Source organism: Aquarana catesbeiana, linkage group LG07, assembly GCF_042186555.1.
Source record: "Aquarana catesbeiana isolate 2022-GZ linkage group LG07, ASM4218655v1, whole genome shotgun sequence".
Taxonomy (NCBI): domain Eukaryota; kingdom Metazoa; phylum Chordata; class Amphibia; order Anura; family Ranidae; genus Aquarana; species Aquarana catesbeiana.
In genome coordinates this window covers 78,020,708-78,037,766 of record NC_133330.1, presented here as the reverse complement: position 1 = coordinate 78,037,766, position 17,059 = coordinate 78,020,708, and the positions used below count along the sequence as shown (strand labels likewise).

The 17,059-nt window shown below is 41.2% G+C and overlaps 2 protein-coding genes across 2 annotated transcripts in view; both read left to right on the top strand.

Annotated features, from left to right (window-relative positions):
• Positions 1-346: 346 nt before the first annotated feature.
• TSEN2 (tRNA splicing endonuclease subunit 2) overlaps positions 347-17,059 on the top strand; it is a 72,900-nt gene continuing 56,187 nt past the window's right edge. Inside the window, exon 1 of the mRNA XM_073592353.1 lies at positions 347-473. The gene's annotated coding sequence lies outside the window, so the exon portion shown is untranslated. The remainder of the gene's footprint in view (positions 474-17,059) is intronic.
• LOC141103110 (uncharacterized) lies at positions 4,170-15,294 on the top strand. Its single transcript, XM_073592355.1, has 3 exons — positions 4,170-5,264; positions 14,161-14,321; positions 14,482-15,294. Exons 2-3 carry the CDS (start codon positions 14,308-14,310, stop codon positions 15,083-15,085), a joined length of 618 nt encoding a protein of 205 aa, XP_073448456.1. The 5' UTR covers positions 4,170-5,264; positions 14,161-14,307; the 3' UTR covers positions 15,086-15,294.

The following is a 17,059-nucleotide window of genomic DNA, read 5'->3' as shown; positions in this document are numbered from 1 at the left end:
TTTTTAAGTGTAAAGTGAAGTTATATAGTGGAATAAAGTACTTAGAACTCCGTTTGACTGTTTAGATGTTGAATCTTAAAAGCAGCAGCAAGCCTACTGATCTCACAGGTTTGCTAATCTGACAGAAGTTCGCTACTTTTAAAATTCGACATCTAGACTGTCAGCCGGAGTTCTAAGTACTGTATAACACTATATAACTTCAGTTTACTGTTAAAAATAAATGTAAAATGCAAAACTCCGGTGGGTGTAACAAGATGTTCGTTCTCCCCCTTCTTAATGCATCCTCACTGTGAGCGAGTGCGGGGTGTAGTAAGATGGCGGCGACTAAACGTCACTTCCTTTACACAGTCTGACAGGTCGCCAAATCTGACGAAACACCCTGATTACTTCCTGGTAAGATGAGGAGTCAGCGCATGCTCAGGAGGCATAGGCTTTCATGGGAAGCACAATCTGCTGCTACACCGGTTGGTTGGGTGAGTGCTGTGTGCTTGGGAGGGGGAGTTCTCTTGGCGGAGATAGAATGAATGAATGAATGAATGAATAGAGGAGTGTTATACCGAGTATTGTGTGGGATGTCACTGTGTATAATCTTATATTGTGTCTGCAAAACAAAGAACATGACTCTGGGGCATGAGACACCGCACACCTCTGTATGTATTGTATGTAGGGTGATAATGATTTGTGTACCTCATGTATACAGAGCTCAGTAATCTGTACATCACACATGGTCGCTGTACCCGCAAGAAATGCAGGAATGGAACTCTGATTTTTTTTTTTGTTTTAATTCAATTTTTATATTTTCCATCACTCCGCACCTCATGCTGCACCCCCATGCAGTTTTGCGTATGTGAAAATACATAAGTGCTCCGTTAGGAATAAATGACGTCAGAGTACGTGTGGTTTCTGTACGGGTCAGGAATATACACATATATGAACCTAGCATAATAAATCTACAGCACTCTGCTATCCCTGATGTGGAGTCCCTCAATTTCAGGGGTCCCTAAACTTTTTGAACAAAAGGCCATTCAATGCCCATCATAGTGTTTGGGGGGAGGGGGGCAGAAGGACATCAGAAGAAGATTTCTGTAAGTGGTCAGTGGGAGTACAAAAGGACTCAATGATGTCAATCGGAGTAATAAAAATGCCCCCTCATGGGTGCTCAGTAAGCATCTTTTTGAACATCAAGCTTCACGCGATTTTTAAATGTGCGTATGGGCGCACAGCAAAATCGCACCATGTTTGCGGTAGAGGTCGACCGATATGGGTTTTTCTCTGGCCGATGCCGATATTTAGAAATCGCGGTGGCCGATTCCGATATGTGATGCCGATTTTTTTTGGGCCGATATATTTGGCCGATTTTTTTTTTTTTTCCCTTCATCTCATAAAATCTAACAGTTAGACCCCTTTCACACTGGGGCGTTTTTCAGGCGCTTTTGGGCTAAAAAGAGCGCCTGTAAAGTGCCTGTAAAACGGCTCCCCTGCAGTCTCAGTGTGATATCCCGAGTGCTTTCACACTGAGGCGATGCGCTGGCAGGATGTAAAAAAAAAAAGTCCTGCAAACGGCATCTTTGGAGCGGTGTATACCACCACTCCTGCCCATTGAAATGAATGCGCACCGCTGCCGAAGCGCCTGCTAAGCGTTTTGGCAGCGGCGCTTCAGGGGCGCATTTAACCCCTTCCTCGGCCGCTAGCTGGGTTATAAGCGCCCCGCTAGCAGCCGAATAGTGCCTCTAAAATGATGGTAAAGCGCCGCTAAAACTAACAGCGTTTTACCGTCAACGCATGCCCGCTCCAGTGTGAAAGCAACCTTTAGTGATAAGTGATACAGAAAATTTTTTACATTTAAACATTAAACAAAACAAACCTCCAATCAGTTCACTTGTATGTATAATTTAGAAAAAAAAAAAAAAAACTATCTTAAATATTAAATACACAAAAACAGGTAATCAAAACTTTTGGACGAAAAAAAAATGGGCTAACTTTACTGCTTAGTTTTTTTTTTTTTAATTCATTACTGTATTTTTTTTTAAAAAAATTGCGTTTGAAAGACCGCTGCGCAAATACCGCGTGACATAAAATATTGCAACAATCGCTATTTTATTCCCTAGGGTCTCTGCTAAAAAAATATATATATAATGTTTGGGGGTTCTAAGTGATTTTCTAGCAGAAAATACAGGATTTTTACCTGTAAGCAACAAGTGTCAGAAAAGATTTTCTATTTTAAATGGTTAAACTGAGAATTCCTACACGGAGTTCAGTCTATTGATAAAAAAGAACTTGAAGAGATACAATGTATCTTCTTATCAGACTTGGCAGGCTGCCCAGAGGAGGAGAGAAGATAACTTTCAGGCAACTTGCATTGACTCTATTACAGAAGTCATTTGCAAGTCACGGCTGAAGTTACAATCGGCCTTTTTTATCAGCACAATCAGCCGATGCCGATTAAGTAAAAAACGCCAAATATCGGCCGATATATCGGTCGACCTCTAGTTTGCGGTATCGTTCAGAGTGACTAGCACCCAAACTCATGTTGCACATTTTGCAGAGATTTTAGCACAGTTAGGAATCTACAAGCAGAATTGCGGCGATTCCAAATCGCCAAGTTTGAACAGGGCCTATTGGCTCATTCAGACAGATAATGAGCCTGTGTATTTGGATCTATGCACCCACTCCAGACCACATGTTAAATGTTGACATGCAACTGTAGCTGTGCGTGTGCATCCGATTCTATGGGCTGCCTGTGTGCAGCTCCAAGGCAGATTCACACTCAACAAAAAACAGGTCCACACAGAGGACAGGACTCTGTGCTCATCTGAATGAATCCATGGGGTCCTTTCATAAGCGTGCGCAGGGGGTGTACCTGGGTACACCCTAATCACTGCATGTGGTGCTGATTCCCCCCCTCCCCCATGTTCCGCCCCTTTGCAGTGCTGCTGGCTTCCCTCCCCTCGTCTCCCCCTGTCTCCCCCTGGCTCCTGTGGTGGATGTTTCAGAATGGACAGTGGGGGAAGGGGCTAGTAAATGTGTAATTTACCGTCCCCTTCCTTTTGTAAAGTAACACAGTGAACACACTCACTCTGTGTTCCTTCATACATAAAGCATAGTAAACTGTTTACTATGCTTCAGTTTGTGAATGAACAGGAAGCCGCTCGGCACAGAGCACTTCCCATTCATTACCTGTCCAGTGCAGCTGAGGCTGCAGAGAAAGGCCTGTGTGTTTGAGCTTTGGGGGAGCCCACCCTAATACAATAGGCCTATGGGTCCTATAACCACTTGCGGACCACCCACAATGTACTGGGAATGGGTGGACCATGCAGGCGAAGCGATGTACCTGTACGTTGCTGCCTGCTTCCAGGTTTAGGGCGTGTGCATGTGTGCCCCCCTGCCAACACCCGCTGTGATTGTATACAGTGGGAATCTGTCAGCAAGTCCCGACCAATGATTCATGACTGGGACATACTGATCGGCTGGATGCAATCACAGCCCAGAGCTCTGTGTTGACAAATGAGGGAGCGATCCCTGCAAAGCAGCAATCAGAAACAAAGAGATTAGTAAAAAGCAGCACATAATACACACATTACACATTTAACACCTTGATTGCCCTAGATGTTAACCCCTTCTTAGCCGGTATCATTAGTACAGTGGCAGTGTATAGTATTATTAGTGTCACTGGTGATGTCAGAGGCAATTAGTCAGTGTCAAATTGCCCCCTGCACTATCGTAGTCCTATTTATAAGTCATTGATCACCATCAGTAGTAGTAAAAAAGAAAATCACATATATACACCATAGCTTCTAGATGCTACAACTTTCATGCTTATATGTATATGTGTGTATATGTATATGTGTATATATATATATATATATATTTATATTTATTTCTGTTTGTGTGCAAGAAAAAATGATACAAATTTTGGTTGCAGTATTGCATGACTGTGCATTTACCAGTTTAAGTAGTGCAGTTCTGAATAACAAAAAATGCCCTGGTCGTGAAGGGGGTAAAACCTTCCAGAGCTAAAGTGGTTAACAGAGTCTGCTCCGATCAACAGGGGATCCATGAGCTGAATCAGTGCTGAACAGAATGGATGGCACTTTTTTAACATCTGCGCATATTCAGTTTATGTCTAGCGGGGGGCCCGTGACCGCCCTATGGGTGGCCAGATGTAAACGGACTCCATTGTCCATTTTATATCAGGCTACCTCTGATCCATCACATTTAGGTTGGCAAAAACAGAAAGTGCCACATCTCTGATGGTATTCGGGGCGCATTAGTGCATATGGAAAGGACATCTTGCACATCTGAAAAGGCACCATCAATGTTGATTGATAGGAGATAGAGAGAAATCTATATCTATCCAGGTTTTAGAGCAGCATATACTCCCATTGAGATCGCTTCTGTTTTAGGAAAGGCCTTTCAGATCTTAGCAGGACAATACTAAACCGCATACTGCATCTTTGACAACAGCATGGCTTTGTAGTAGAAGAGTCCAGGTGCTTAACTGGCCTGCCTGCAGTTCAGACCTTTCACCAATTGAAAAAGATTGGCACATCGTGAAACTCAAGATATGTTGAAGAGCCAGGATTATTGAGCACTTAGAATACTATATCAGGCAAGAATGGGACAACATTCCCATCCCAAAACTCCAGCAATTTATTTCCTCAGTCCCCAGATGTTTACCAATAGTTTTTTTACCAATCTTTTACCAATAGTATTGGTAAAAGAAGAGGGGATGCTATACTGTGCTAAACATGGCTCTTTCCCAACTATTTGTTGCCCCATCTGTGTTAATGGGTTGGGGGAATACTGCCCCATCGTTGGTGTCGGTGGGAGGAACAGTGTTCCAAGGGCCAGAGAAAGGCAAGCAAAGGTCCACATTTGGCTCCCGGGCCGCAGTTTTAAGACCACTGATTTATGTGATAACAGGTACGCTTATAATAAAGCTTGCCTGTAGGTACAAGCAATATCTTCTAAGCGTGCACTGTCCAGGAGATATTCACTGTTTCTGCAGCCAGTGGCCTCAATTTAACATGCTGTCATGCTGTCCCTTCAGGGCTCTGTGCTACTGCTGTGACTCCTGTGTGCATGCACAAAAGTGATGTCATCATGGCTCGACCGTTCAAACAGTCGGAGCCTACAAACCCAAAAGGAAGACTGGGTGAAGATGGAAGCCCTGTCAGTGATGACAGCACGCCGCTGGAGTGCTTACGGTAGTTTGCTGGTTTGGGAAGCATACTAGCACATCATGCCTTCAACTTGCAAAAAAGGTTTGTGTGTGGTTCGTTCTTTTTTTTTTTTTTTTTTCCCCAACAGTTTACAACCAAATTAATGTAGCTGCATTTACCATAGAAGTAGAATAGCACCCTGATCTGTACAACCCATGTACATGGATACTGCCACCACATATGACTCTGGCAGCCATTTTGTGTCAGGCAGAGTCTCTTTAGGACCCTGGGTCCCAGGCTTGGCACGTATTTTGTGTGTGGGTAGTGTAGGAACAGGTCCCCCATCTGACAGACGGTGATTAGCGACAGGGAGAGGTTCAAGATGAGTTGGAAAAGGATAGGGACATGCCACCTTCCTGGAAGTCTCCCCATTTGGGTACAGGCCGGCCAGGTCATATTCCGCTCCTTGAGTATTAACAAAAAATCAGCATTTTAACTAAATACACTTTGTTGCCAAAAGTATTGAGATGCCTGTCCGTAGGGTTCAATATTGAGTTGGCCCACCATTTGCAGCTATAACAGCTTCAACTCTTCTGGGAAGGCTGTCCACAAGGTTTAGGAGTGTGTGTATATGGGAATGTTTGGATATACAAGTCTTAACAGCACTAGTGGAATATATATTAAATGTGTAAACACAATTAAAGTGCAATAAACAAATACTGAATAGTGAATAATACAATAAAAGTAAAGTGCCAGGTGCTTCCAACGGCAATTCAGGTGTCCAGGTTTGAAAGGAAATTTCAGAGAACACGCTCACAGAATACACTCCCCTCTTGAGACCCCACTCACCAGAGCTTATGGACCCTCAGCTTTGCAGTCCAGGGGTCAAAAAACGCTTAATGGAGTCATCGTGTATGGATCCAAGGTCAGAGGGGCTCTCGCAAACAATTTGCATATGGACCAAAGAGGATGATATATGTTTAAAAGAAGAGAGAGAAAAGCATATATTGAAGTACTGCCAGCACTGGGTAACTGCGCATTAACAAAATGCCACTCACGAGACGGCTTGAAAAAACAGGCATCAGTGTGTTCTGGATTTGCATCTACAGCGTGCGTTCCATGGATACCAGAAGTTGCGTCACTGGTACGTAAAACCAGAAATGCGTTGATGCGTTTCGCCCCTTCTCCAGGGCGTCATCAAGGACATAACTTCCGGTTTTCGCAAGGCGGAATTTATATGCAAGAGAACGGTTGTCTCCAAGCTAATTAGCCAATCATGTGCAGGATAAACCATCTGGTGTAATTAAACACCCACTTCCCTTCACATCACTTCCTGTTTGTTGCCATAAATTTAACAAAACTTTATTAACAAACGATCTGTTTAAAAGAGCATATATAGACATTGATAAATGACAGTAATATATAAAATTATTAGTAAAATCATTGTTAAAGTTCATACGATAATTGGTTATTGCAAAAATAAACAAAAATAATAAAAGAAAATAAAAATAAAAAAGAAATAAGAAGAAAAAGAAAAAAGATTATGCTGATCCCTACCAATTAGACAAAAAACAATTCAGATCTAATTCAATATTTAAACCATAAGGGCTCAAAGTACCCAACCTATGTATCCACCGGGTCTCGTTTCGTGAAACTGATTTCTTGAGGTTGGGGCCCCTCCAATGTGCCTCAACCCTATCGATTCCACAAAACTTGAGACCCCTTCGATCCCTGTTATGAAACAATCTAAAATGGTTAGACAAACTTTGGTGTTTAAAACCTTTTCTAATTCTATTCACATGTTCTTGTAACCTAATGCCTAATCTTCTAGTGGTTCTGCCCACGTATTGGGCGCCACAAGGGCAGGACAAGAGGTAAGTGACATGGGTAGTTCCACACGTGATGAATTTTTTGATCTCATTAGATCTACCCTGAGAATAGGAATTAATATGTGTAGTTTCCTAATTCTATGTTTGGAAGTTCGGTAGATCATACATTTACCACAGCTGAAAAAACCTGTTTGGTCTAAAAAAAAGTAAGAGTTTTCCTGGGGGGATTGATCACATTATGTGCCAATTTCAACCTAAGAGTTGGAGGTTTAATGTAAATTGTGGCCTAGCTGGTAGCATACTACAGAGGTCTCTATCTTTGAGTAACAGAGGCCAATGTTCTTTTATTATCTTCTCAAATTGTTTGTGTTGTCTTGTAAAACCTGCCAAAAAAGCCACACCATAATCTTTCTTTTTGTGTGGTTTCTTCTTGAAAAGAGATTCCCTATCCAGATTTCTTATACCGTATATACTCGAGTATAAATCGTTCCGAGTATAAGTCGAGGCCCCTAATTTACCACAAAAAACTGGGAAAAACTTATTGACCCGAGTATAAGACGAGGGTGAGAAATGCAGAGGGTCAATAATGCCCATCTGCAGCTGCATGCCTCCCTGTGTCCTGTGCAGCCTACGTGTGTCCTGTACATGTGTGTCCTGTGTGCATGTGCAGCCTACCTGTGGTGATGTCCATCCTCCCTGTGGCGATGTCCATCCTCAGACGGCGGCCAGCGTGTGATGATACTGTTCGGCGGCCATTCCACAGTTCAAAAGCTGCGACTCCTCCTAGGCTGACCACTGACTGCCTATCAAGGACATTCTCTCATTCTCATACAACGGACGAGGATGAGAGAATGTCCGTGATAGGCTGTACACTGACAGTTGTTCAGCCTATCACAGAAGAGCAGGAGGCGCGGCTTTTGAAAGCTGGAATAGCCTCCGAGCATTATCATCACACGCCGGCCGCCGTCTGCCTGCATGACACGCTGATCATGCAGACAGACGGCGGTGACTCGAGTATAAGTCGAAGGGAAACTTTCAGCCCAAAAAAAAGGGCTGAAAAATTCGACTTATACTCGAGTATATACGGTAGTTTCTTTTGTTCTCTTAAGATCACTAGTCCTGTACCCCTTTTCTTGGAACCTATCAACAATGATTTGCAACTGAATGTTGTAATCTTCAATATTATTACAGTTTCTTTTTACTCTAAGCATCTGGCTTTTAGGAATGCCACTCAACCATCTTGGACGGTGGCAGTTGCCCAATGGTATATAACCATTTCTATCGACTTTCTTGAAGAAAGTACGAGTAAAAAGCCTCCCACTCTCCTTGAAAATGGTCAGATCCAAAAACTAGTTACACTTGAATTCACTGAGCTTCTGAGAGTGATCAATTCTTTCATAAATGTTTGTAGAAGCAGTCTGCATGCCTAGGTTAATTTTATACACCAGTGGCCATGGAGGTGATTGGAACACCTGAATCCAATGATTTGGAGGGGTGCAAGAAAAGACTAAGGGTCCTTTCACACGGGATGGATCCGTGATGATCCGCCCAGTGAACATCCGCTTGCTCAGTGGGGATCGCTCCGTGGATCCCCGCTGAGCAGGCAGATGACAGTGTGCAGCGACGGACCTGTCACAGTGCCGCTCTCCCCTATGGGGGATCGGATGACGACGGAATGTAGAGTCCGTCGTCACCCGATCCAATCCGAAAACGGATGGAAAAGTAGGTTTTTCCTCCGTTACGCTTTTTTGGATCGGAGCGGGTCGGATATCAGCAGACATGTCACCGCTGACATCCGACGCTCCATAGAGGTCTATGGAGGGTCCGTTCAGGTCCGCCTAAAAAACTGACAGGCGGACCTGAACGGATCGTTCATGTGAAAGAGGCCTTAGGCCCCTTTCACACTGTTTCACACGGCAGTTTTCAGGCGGTATTGTGCTAAAAATAGTGCCTGCAAACCGACCTAAAACTGCCGCTACCATTTCTCCAGTATGAAAGCCCGAGGGGAAAAAAAAACTCCTGCAAACAGCATCTTTGGAGCGGTGTATTCACCGCTCCTGCCCATTGAAATCAGTGGGGCAGCGCGGCTATACCGCCGCTGTAGCAGCGCTATGCGAGCGGTTTTAAACCTTTTTCGGCTGCCAGCGGGGGTTAAAATCGCACAGCTAGCGGCAGAATACCGCAGCTAAAATGACGGTAAAGCGGCGCTAAAAATAGCGCCGTCTTACCGCCGACGCCCCCACCGCCCCAGTGTGAAAGGGGCCTTAGAGAATAAAGTTCTCTTAAGAGGGCCAAAACAGAACACTATAGTTAGTACAAAACTAGTTTTATTAGTACAAAAAATACCACTGCAAACTAAATTAACAAAAACAAAAGAGATAAATATAAAATGATAAATGATAAAAAGAGATAAAAGATAAATGACTGACAAAGACTATTAAAAAATTAGACAACGTTGTCAAATTGTTAAAAACATAGGAAGCCGCAGCTGCATATCCCACACATGCACACCAGACACCACCATAACCACTTGCATACACTAGTAAGAAGCTATTAGGGATGTAGGAATAAACATAAAGATTCCTTATCAAAAGCTCCAAATGATAAAGTCCATTAGCTTTAGGCCATATAGGTTAGGTGCTGGTTAGTAGGTGGGCGACTTGAGTGTTTTAGTCCTGTTTACATGAAGATAGCCATATAGTGGGGTCTATTTGGAATCAGAACACAGACCATCAGCATAGATATATAATCAGGCAGTGTAGCAGGTGTAACGGGCACCTTGACTATGGATATTCATAAGCAGTGGAGGAAAGAAGCGGAGGCAAACATAGCATTGAATTATTCAAAGTAAATGTCAATAGGGGGAGTGCTGTAAAGAATCAAGCAGGCATCCATATAATAGCTTCTGATTGGGATGTGGATACTCTCAACAACTGTGTGGGGTCCACCGTCCTCCTGCAGTGTGACTACCCCTAGATGGATGGATAATGGCTACGAGCCCCGTTCTATATTAGTCAACAAAGGTGTTCGACCGGAGAGGGAAACCCCTCATAGAGTGTTCGTTCCCTCCGTATGTTTTGACGTAGATCTGGAAGAAAAAAAACAAGAAGCCATCAGCTGTTTGTTCTGTGCTAACACTCAAGTCAAGGTGTGAATAAATAACGTAAATAAAGTGTGGCGCTAAAAGAATATTGTTCATTATTGGGCAGATTTACACTATGGGGAAGTCTTCTCTTTAATCCTTCCATTTGAGGGCCTACATCCACTTCATGGAGATTGATTTATTGATGAGCGGTTTAATCCTACACCATGGAGTTTGGGAGCCAGTGAGATTGGAGGAAGTCGTTTGGTGAGTGCTTCCACCGTTCATTCTTTCCGTCTGCTGTGGACACAGTGCTGCATTCATCATTTCCTGCTCTACCATAAGCCCGTTTGACTCCCAAGCCGCTGGCTGGTGAGTCCACCACTGCCAGTAAGGGTATTTTTACCTGTCCCTATCTACATTACAAGTCTGACCATCACACCATACAGAAGCCATTCTCGGATTCAGGGGTCCCACACAATTAATTCCAGTAGAAGTCATATTTAGCCAAGTCTTGAGATATGTCGTATAAACTCTTTATGGACTTTTATTTACCTTTTGAACATATTTTTTAATCTTAAATTGTGGTGGCAACATTATTAGCACAAATGTTTTTCTATTGTCTTCTGTTTCTGAGTCGCACATACATAACTTAGGGTTTATGTACTATCGTGTTTCCTGTTATGGGGCGTTAAATATTTAATATAGGAAGAGACTCCTAGATCTTTCCATGAACGTATTATTTGTTTGTTCACATTCTTTGAACCGTATACATTTGATTTTTAGTGCATGTATTTTTGGGTTTCTTTTTTTATACAAATAGACATCTTATAGATGTAATCATAGAAGTGATCATCTCACAGATACACATATCTTATTATAACAGTTAAGACTATATACAGGAGAAGTCCTGTCTCACTAAACACCTTATTGTGCAAAACTTGACCTCCAGATTGTCATTCTGGTGGGTCTTGCCCAATAATGAACAATATTCTTTTAGCGCCACACTTTATTTACGTTATTCACAATTTGTCTGATTGTCGTGTTGGCTGCTTTTTACACTTTGGGTTGGTGCATTATTATTTTTGGATACTCAAGTCAAGGTGCGCGCGGCTTCCAGTGACGTGCTGACTTCACACCGCTGATGTGTTTTACCAGCCAATAGACGCTGGTTTCTTCTTCTTTTGGAGGGGTGACCAATTATTTTTGGTAATATAGCTTCATTAACCACTTCCCTACCCGCCTGTTGTCATATGAGGTACGCAGATGTCATCTTCCATCCTGGGCGGGCGTCATATGACGTCCTCGGCCTCCTGGCGGTATAGGGGGCGCGCACGCCGCCGCGTCAGAGGAGCCAATGTGTGTGCCCGGCGGCTGCGATGTCCGCTGGACACTCGCGATCGCTCATTACAGAGCAGGGTCGTGGATCTGTGTGTGTGTGTAAACTCCCTAGGTAACACATTTAACCCCTTGATCGCCCCCTAGTGTTAACTCCTTCCCTGCCAGTGACATTTATACAGTAATCTGTGCATTTTTATAGCACTGATCACTGTATAAATGTGAATGGTCCCAAAATAGTGTCAAGTGTCCGATATGTCTGCCACAATGTCACAGTCACGATAAAAATCACAGATCGCCACCATTACCAGTTAAAAAAAAAAAAAAAAAAAGTTAAATAATAAAAATGCCATAAATCTATCCCCTATTTTGTAGATGCTGTAACTTTTGCGCAAACCAATCAATTAGGGCTGAAACAACTAATCGATTAATCGATTATGAAATTAATCGATTACTATTTTCATAATCGATTAATCGGCTAGTAACATAATGGGGTTAAAAAAAAACCTAAAATGAGCCCTTTATAGTACAAAAAGAGCAAGTAATCGCTACTGTAAATTTTTTTTTGTACTATAAAAGGGCTAATATTAGTTTTTTTAACCCCATTATGTTACTAAACATCTTAGACCTGGTTCACATCTTTGTGTATTTTGGTGCTTTTTGCAGAAACGCACTACAGTTCATTTACATGGTTTCCTATGGGACACATTCACATCTATGCTTTTTTCAGCCGCTGCATAATTGGAAAGGGTCAGGAACTTTTTTTTTTTTTAACACAAAACTGTGCTTTTTTTGGTTCAATATACTTCAATGGAGAAGCTGCAGAAAAGCACGTAATGCGTTTTTGCAGCAATTTGTGTTTTTTTTTAAACTGCCCAACAACAAATTAGCCAAAAAAACGCAAATCGCGGCAAATTCAAGTGCGCAAATATCAAAACGCACAGCAAAAAGCACTGCAGAAACGGATCAAAAGCAAACTGCATAAGTGTGTACCGAGCCTTAGGCTGGCCACATGGATTAATTTTCAGAGGAGAATATTCAGACAAAAAATCTTTGTACGTTCTCTGAATGAAAGTATGTTTGAAATTTTCACTTGTTTTTAAAATAATTGTAATTTCTGAACGAAAATCACATACACGGTCTGAAAATTCCTTTGACCAAGAAGTTTTCTATTTCCAAATTTTCCCGTCACTGTGGTTGAAAATTAATGTTGATTTTACCCCCACTAACGATTAGTAAATCGAACGAGCGCTCTTAAAATTACTTTTTTTTGTTGTTGTTTTTTTAAGTAAAAAATTTGATCTCTGAGTCTGATGATATTTACTAGATTCACCCTTTAATAGCATATACAGTATATCTTCTCTAATAGTATATACAGTATATCTCTTCTTTCTGTTATTCTCAGAGTGGATTAGAGATTTTGCTCCCTAACCATATAGTTAGTTATTTATATTTACCACTGCATAGAGATATTTAAGAATAAAATTGCCTTTATTAAAAACTTGACATATTAACTAAATTATACAATACACTTTTTTTTTAAGGTTATTAACCGATTAATCGAAAAAAAAAATATGAAAATAATCGTTAGTTGCAGCCCTACAATCAATATACGCTTATTACAATATTTTTGGCAAAAAAAATGTAGAATACATATCGACCTAATCTGAGGAAAAAATGTTTTGATTTTTTTTTTTTTTTTTTTTTTTTTTATTATAGCAAAAAGTAAAAAATATATTGTTTTTTTTGTTTAAAGTTGTCGCTCTTCTTTTGTTTATAGTGCAAAAAATAAAAAACGCAGAGGCGATCAAATACCATAAGAAAGCTCTATTTGTGGGGAAAAAAATATTTGGGTACAGTGGTGTATGACTGCACAATTGTCATTCAAAATGTTACAGCACTAAAAATTGGCCTGGGCAGGATGGGGGTGATAATGCCCTGCATTGAAGTGGTTAACCTGTAAAAACGATATAACTAAAGAGGTATTGACATATGAAATATATACCTAAACTATATAGACCAACAGCAAACCATATAACTATTGAGTCATAGTCACAGAAATAAAGCATATAATTAATTAAATAGCATTTAAAATGTTAACTTTTTGTTAATGATTTGTATTAAAATGGTTGCAAACCTCAGACATTCTGCACAAAGCATATCGTGTGTACTAGTCTCAAGAGCCATAAGGGGTTGATTTACTAAAAACAAATAGACATGTTTAAGAAAAATTTCAGTTTTTTTAAATTAATTTCCTTGCACATGATTGGGCATTCTTTGCAAAGTGAAGCTTTACCTCATTCACTAAGCTCTGGAGCAACTGCAAAGTGCACAGTCTATTTGCCTTTAGTAAATAAACCCCTAAGGGTCATTTCTGTCTGCTGCTTCTTTCCTCTTATCAGCATGAATCGCTTCTGACAAGTTTTCCTGACACCAAGAGGAAAAAAAAAGTGACGGAGAGAGGGACCTTCAGCTGATTGACAGTCTTAGCTCTGTACTGTGTGAAGGGGTTGTGTCCCTTCCCTCCAATCAGCTGTCAGAGCTCTCCTCACTGATGTAACTTCAGCTGTCAGCCGCCTGTTTTCTGACGGCTTATAAAAGCTATATAAAGAGAAGACGGCAGATAAACAGGTACAACTCATATGAGGATTTATTTTTCTCTGTGTATTTTGAGGCCAGTCAATTCACTGGGCATATGTAAGGGTTTGCAACCACTTTAATAAATTGTCATTTTATTTATTTATTTTAGTAAACGACATAAAAACGAGGAAGAAATCCTTAAGGGATTGTTTTTTGAAAGGATTTAACTGCCATTGGTATTCAGCCAAGAGGTTCTGGGGTAAAGCAAGTCAAGACACGCAAATATTTTGAGGAGATACAGTTCCTGAATACAATTATGAAACGCAAGAGGTGAGTGTTTTCACATTAAATTTTTAGCATGCTTTGGCCTTTATCAATGAGTTGCTGTTAAGGAGATTGATTTACTTTTTAAGTTCTGTCAAGACAGAAAAAGAATGAAATGCTCTTTAATAGGCATATGACACAAAATTGTAATATTTTTTATGTTTAGAATTTCAGACGTCATGGATGATAACGTTGAGAGTACACAAGGCTCCAACGCAGAAGAGTTGGGAGAAGTGGATGGGGAAGCTGTGTTGAATACTTCAAGTCAGTCATCACTTTTGCTGACAACATCAAGTACAGAAGATGGATCTAAAGAGACAGAGAAACATCAGGTGCTGCAATCCAAGAAGCAAAAAAAGAAAACTGCAGATATTGACTTGGTGTCATCAGTAATAATGAAAATGTTGGGAGAGCTGAGGGAACAACTGCGTGAGAGCCGTCGCAGAGAAGAAAGAGAAGACAACATCACAAGTTTCCTCTGCTCCTTGGAATATGACATTAGGCAAATCCCACCACATAGACTGTCAGCCCTCAAATGGGAGATCATGCAAGTAGTTCGTCATTATGTGCACATGCAGCCTTCACCACCCGATCATCCAACATATCATTACAACACAACCTCATGCACTACACAACCACAACTGCAGCATCTCATAAACATGCACATGCCACCACAACTTCCTACAGAACCCTCACAAACATACACCATACAGGAACCTCCCTCTACACATTCTCCGGCCTCAGGGTCTGGTACAGGGTATTTAATGTAGAAAGATGTTGGGACAACTGCCACTTTGTCCACGTCACCCACAGAATCATTGTACTGCGATTCAAGATAAGGTACCTAACTGGCTTGGGGACATAAAAGAGATTTGTATCTGCATTTAAAAACCTCATGCATGTTTTTGTGCATTCTGCCCATTTTGCATATACATGCATATATATTAGTTGCTGCCCCCCCCCCCCCCCCCCGCACACTCCTTACTACCTTACCATTACAACAGCCTCCAATGTTCAGCAAAACTTTGGGGGGTGGGGGGGGGGGGGGGGTCAGAGATTCTGGCCAAAACAGCATTTTTGAAGTCTGGTACTGGTGTTGGAGGAGAAGACCTGGCTCAACATCAGTGTTTAAAGCTATTCGGTAGGATTTAGATCAGTGCACGTCTAAGGATAAAGCAAATATTAATGCCTAAGCACAATTTTGCAACTTTGACATGTGTTAGCAAAACCGTACATATCATCACAACTACTTTATGCATTCAGGTATATTATACCTTGATTGTTTTTCAGGACAAATTGGGCTTTCAATTGGAGGTAATGGTATATCTCCTGGATTTTTATTTTTTATCAACGGAAGACCTGGCCTGAATTATTATTTCTTCTTTCTTTAATTTAGCTGTATTTCTTTTTACTACCATTACCTACCACCAAAAAACAACCCAAGATGAATTCTCCTGATCGCAGCAATAGCACATATGTGTATGTTTTTTGTTGTTTGTACCCGTAGTACAGCTCAGAAACGATAGTGCACATTTTTACTTTTTTTTTTTTTTTTTTTTTTCCTTTTTGTCTTACCTAACACACTGACGCTGAAAATTAATGTAGTTGTTTTTTTTTTTTTTTTCTTTTTCCATGGTTGTGTGTTTTGTTTTGTTTTTTGTTTTTTTTTTTTTTTTGTTTTTTTTTAAATTTTATTTTACAAACGCGCTTTTTTTTTTTTTTTTTTTATCTCTGCAAGGAGAGAGAAAGATACAATGCATCTTTCCTGTCAATTCACAGAGAGAGAAACACAGGGGCAGGCTTCACAGTGACTAATCTCTGTGGTAGCCAATCAGAGGCTACTTGATCTGAAATCGGGAGTCCCAGGTCCTGATTGTTAGTACGGGGCCTGTGCTTGGGGCGAGCTTCCAGCACAAAGGGAGATATGTTTATTTGCAGCCCCATAGCAAAAAGCTCAGTCCAGTAAGGCTGCATATGTGTTACGTGGGCGTGAAGGGTTAAGTTCCTATATTTTGCTCCCATCAAGCCATGGGGTTGATTTACTAAAATTGGAGAGTGCAAAATCTGGTGCAGGTCTGCATAGAAACCAGTCAGCTTCCAAGTGTTTTTTCAAAGCTTAACGGAGTTGTATAGGCAGAAGTTTTTTTTGTTTTTTTTTTTTTTCATCTTAATGCATTAAGATAAACCTTTTTGTGTGTAGCAACCTCCCGAAGCACCCCCCAATTACTTACCTGAGCCCCATCTTTCTCCAGCGATGTCCACGAGTGTCTAAAGGCCCGTACATATGATACGAAAATCGGATGGAAAAATTTAATATGATGAGCTGTCTGCCGATTTTCGGACCGTTAATATGGTGCTTTCGACAGCCGATTTTTAGCTTTTTTTCATCAGACAAAAGCTGGATGTGCAGACTATAAATTTTTTTGTCGGATGTGAAGTCAATATCCGTTTTTCATTTCATCAGTACAGTTTTCGTTCGAAAAAAAAATCGTAAGAGCAAGACTAGGCATGCTCAGAAACGAAAGAACACATACAAAACTATTCAACACTTTACGTCACTTCTAATGTTGTATTGTGGGTAATCTCTTCACTTTCGACATGAGACTAGCATGGCACAAAAAAAGGACGTTCGGTTGCCCGAAAATCCAAACGTGTGTACGAGGCTTTAGCCATCCTGATTGACACTTCTCCTGATTGGCTGAGACACAGCAATGCTGCCATTAGCTTCTTCCCCTGCGTGGGGT